General features: G+C 62.6%; 1 protein-coding gene across 1 annotated transcript; it reads right to left on the bottom strand.

Annotated features, from left to right (window-relative positions):
• Positions 1 to 214: 214 nt before the first annotated feature.
• Positions 215 to 1,181, bottom strand: B0H18DRAFT_439136 (uncharacterized protein). The gene is made up of 2 exons (XM_048038109.1): positions 584 to 1,181; positions 215 to 509 (listed from the first exon to the last, which is right to left on the bottom strand). The coding sequence occupies exons 1-2, from the start codon at positions 948 to 950 to the stop codon at positions 253 to 255; spliced, it is 624 nt and encodes a 207-aa protein (XP_047892406.1). The 5' UTR covers positions 951 to 1,181; the 3' UTR covers positions 215 to 252.
• Positions 1,182 to 4,293: the final 3,112 nt, after the last annotated feature.

Raw genomic sequence — 4,293 nt, 5'->3', positions numbered from 1 at the left:
GTTCCCTCATCCTTCCCCATCCCGAATCGTGGCGCACTCGATGGGGTGGAACACAGTCACTGGCGTGGTGTTCTAGACATGGTGAGTCTCGTGTCAACACAGTACTCGGTGTACCACTGACGTGATTGTTGCTTCGCTCGTCCATGTGCATCCCTGGGGGTCGACAGCGTACTGGACGGGGTTGATCACGCTTCGCATTCATGTGGTAAGCATCCTCCTTGCTAATTGTTCCGCGCGCTGCTCACCCGAACATCATCTCGCTCGTCTACCTACTGCCGCAATCCCTAGCGCGCAGACGTCTTTGCCGCAGGTTCTCGCGTGTACTCGCGGCCGTCTGCACTCCTCGTGGTACGTGTCTCGCCCTAATTCAGAACGCAGCTCACAACGTGCCCTCTTGTACGCTGTCTCTTGTGTAGCGCTGCGTCTTGCGCGTATCGCCGGCCCCGAGCGACTCAGTCGTGCGTCGGTACTCGACGCGTCTTCAATTTGCCGGCATGTATCCTTCGTTGCTGACGTCGCGCGAGCAGAACGGAGCCAAGAGTCGTGAGATGTAGCAGCGGGTAGAGGCGGAGAAGGTACGTACCTCGTCGTGATGCATCTTCTCCGCTCGCAAGCTCTCTCCGTGCGCGAATGCCTTTGCAATCTAATCTGTCCCTTCCCAGCGAGCGGCGTGTTTCCCGACGCGAGACGGGGCGGCCACGTCCAGTCCTGGCGTCGTCATCGGGCACGTCGGCTCCGTGCACATCTCCGTCATTTTCGGCATGCCGGGTGGTGTTAGCTCGGTATGGAGGGTTGGTGCGTGCGTCGAGAGCACGGGAAATCGGGGAGGAGAGGCGGGCTGCTGGTGCGCTGCGCGTCCAGAGACGCAGACAGTGTGGGGTGTTCGAGACGCGAACTAGACAGTGCGCGTCAGGGCGGGGTCTACGAGACGGTAACCTAGCGTAACACATCTGGCATCTCGGTAGCCGGTAGTAGCGCGGGATGGCCCGGGAAGCGGTAGTGGGTGAACCGGGTGTGTCAGCGTCGTCATCCAAGATGCCGGGCTCGTCGTCGTGTAGACAGAGTCAGGGAAGGCCGGCGGGGGTGCCGAGCTAGTCGGTGTTGACGACGGTGTCCACAGGGTGGCTCATGCCTGCATTCGCGGCATGAGGCAGCAGTTTGAGATCGAGTGAACGCACAGCAGAGTACGTCATTGACGACGCGCCTGCTGCTTGAGTCGTTACTGGACACCAGGTCGTCGTCGCCGTGTTGGAGCACGAGCACGCGGGCGGGGTGCTGACATGGTGGATCGTGAACTCCAGTCACAGCTCGCAGCGATGTAACACAACCCTGTAAGCGTAGTGATCAGAGTCGTCCCGGTGGCATCAACACTTTGCTCACCTCCTGGACTGGGTGAGAAGCCCGCTCCACGCCGGGAACAATGACCTCACGAGCGCAACAGAGACAAGACCCAGGGGAGGGACCTCGCGATGCCAGTGGGATTCGCAGTGCTCAGGCTCGTCTTGGTAGCCCATGCCAGTAGCACGCTGCGAACACAGCCAGCGACCGAGCTCTGGCTCAGGCCCATCGGTACATACACCAATCAGACGGCGACCCGACATGAGCGTGTGTCGTCCTCGTCTTCCTGCCAACCCAACGGGTCGACCGCTCTCCGGGCGGGCGATTCGGCACCTGTGCAACCGAAGACCAGTGCTCGGTACGCGGTACCTGCACGCCCGCCATCACCCGATTCTCAGCGGATCGAAACGCTCGGGCCACCAGCTCCCCGCCCCCATTATCGTCCCGACTTCGCGTCGACGCAAGGTGGTGAATCATAAAGTACCTTCCATGCGACCGGCGCATTGATACGAACGTGAGGGCTTGAAGTTCAGACGGCCCGAGATTATGTATACGCAGGCTCGCGGCCGCTGTCCGACGTCCGATCGTGCGGGCAGCTCAGACGGGCCCGGGCGTCGTCAGGCGTTGTTAGATACGTTGCAAGCCGCCCTCATACCGAGCGGGCCAAGCTCACCCATCGCACGCAACTATTGGGAAAGGCGACACCGCCTTTCGGCAATGCGAATGCAGTAGCATCGCGGGTAGGGTCGCTGGACGTCTGCTGCCGAAGCAAGCTGAGTTGGCGGGCTGCTGGTCTGTCGCTGCGCTGCTATCGTAACGACTGCGTGAGTCCCGCTACCACTCTCGAGCGTGAGTAACACTTACGTGCTGTGAGGAATGTCGACGTGTGCGGTCTGTGTGAGGCGGAACTCGTCAGTCGCGAGGTCCACAACGGCGCCCCCGCCGGCGCCAATTGAGTGAGTGGCACGGTAGTGATGGCCGCGCGGCGGGCCTGTTCGATGGGACGACAGTCGTGGGACGATGGAGGGGACGGGTCACCTGGATGTGGTGCAGGACTGGGAGCGGGAGCGCGTTCGGACAGATGACTGGGTAGCCGTAGGTGATCGCTGGATGGGTGGTCGAAGTGCACAGCAAGGCCTGAGCCACGATACGTTCACGATATGTAGCGTGTCTGGACCTTCGCGCGCTGCGATGAGACACGTCGAGCACGCGCGAGTCCCAGCACAGCAGCCAGACTTGCTAACTGACGACGCGGAATCAATGTCTACTGAACGTGCGGCGACCGTCGAGCGAGAGGCAGCCGAGTAGAACGTCCATGCCGTGCGCACGCAGCACGCGCGTGCGTAGAGCGTCCAGTGGAAGTTCGGTGCACCGGCGATACTGCCTACCTTCCGGCAGCGACTCGGAAGGCCGCAGAGATCACGAAGGCGCGTTCGATAGAGCGTGGGTCGCCATTTGTAAGGCGAGGGCCTTACCAGAGAGTCACGAAGCCATGGCACTGTGGGAGAGTGATACAGGAAGGGTGACGAGAGTGCGATTTACTTACCTCGGGTGATGTCGGACGTGGGAGGAGGGCCGGGTTTGTGGCGAAGTTGACCGCGCGTCGCAGGCAGAAGGGGATCAAGGCTGTTCAAGAACAAGTGGTGGATGCCTCTAGCCTTGAGCGGGCGAGTCCCAGACGCGACGTCCTAGTACGTTCAGAGTGTTCGCGGTTGGCCTCGCACTGACGAAACACAACTGCACGTGTGTAGCGGCGCGCGGTATCACGCAGAGATGGTGCGATGTTCAGCCTACAAGGAACTGCGTGAGTGCCAACGCCACAGGCAGAGGAGGCAATACGTACGGCATTTGGGCTCGGGCGTGAGTAATCCTTACGTGCTGTGAGGATTCTCGACGCCTGCGGTCTATTTCACGTCTAAACATAGGGTGTTCGCGCGCGGGGATTGGCGCGGACGGCGGGCCGAGGGGCGAGGTTCTCAGGAGGAGCGCCACAGCAGGTGTCCGAGCTTGTTTGTGGTCGGCGGCGGAGGGTCGCGTCCCGGAGTGGACGGACGCCGGGCGAGGTGCGAGCAGTAGCGCGACGCGTGTTAGGGGGCGTGCGCACTGGCCAATATTCGATGACATTTAGGGATGCACAGAGGAGGTCGATAAGATGCGTCTGTATTGGAAGGCGGGCAGGTGTACCTGATGCGCGTCATAGGTGAGCGCATACCCAGACTGCGCTGCCGGCAGCCTGTGCGCCGTTTCCATGCGTGCGCGAGGTGAGTCCGGGACCATCCTGGGTATATCGGGCGCGCTGGGAGCAGAAGAGGCAAGGCGGCGGGGCGGGGAGTCGGGGTGGCGTACGCACGAGGCGGCGTGGCGGTGGCGCGGGGTGGGGCGCCGAGATGCCGGGGCGTGCAACGCCAGATCTGCGAGATTGGGAATTGCGCCAGCGACACGGTGCGTGCGGCGTCTTTGCCGGGAGCAGTGGGCAGGGATGCCCGTTTTATGTCGCAGCGGCCTCTGCGCACGCCCTCGACGCCCCCTTCCCTCGCCGTCCCACACAGCGACCACCGCCAGCGACGCCCGCCGTCGCCGGCCCCTCCATGCGCACGCCGTCCTCGCCGGCTTACTGCTTCACGCACACCTCCGAGTGCGCACACTCACGCTGCCAGCAGTGCTCCATCCACCTGTGGTCGCTCTCCCTGCCAACGCGCTGGGCTCCACCCTGGTCACTAGGCACGCCAGTCTGACATACATACGCCTCTGCCGCATCCCCGGCCGATGCTCCCTGTCTCTGCCCACGCCCGCGATGATACCCCAAAACACGCCCGTCCGACTGCCTCGCATGCCCTCCCGTCCACGCCCTCGCCCACGCCCACCTCTCACGACCACCCACTGCCGCATCGTAGACCGTCTCACTCTTGCATCTACCCTACAGATTCCATTATTTCTCTGCACGTCTCTTCACGT

The sequence above is a fragment of the Fomitopsis serialis genome (genome assembly GCF_022376445.1).
Source record: "Fomitopsis serialis strain Sig1Antser10 chromosome Unknown B0H18scaffold_42, whole genome shotgun sequence".
Classification (NCBI taxonomy): Eukaryota; Fungi; Basidiomycota; class Agaricomycetes; order Polyporales; family Fomitopsidaceae; genus Fomitopsis; species Fomitopsis serialis.
The sequence above is the reverse complement of the archived record's forward strand: the minus strand, read 5'-3'. Positions and strand labels throughout refer to the sequence as shown.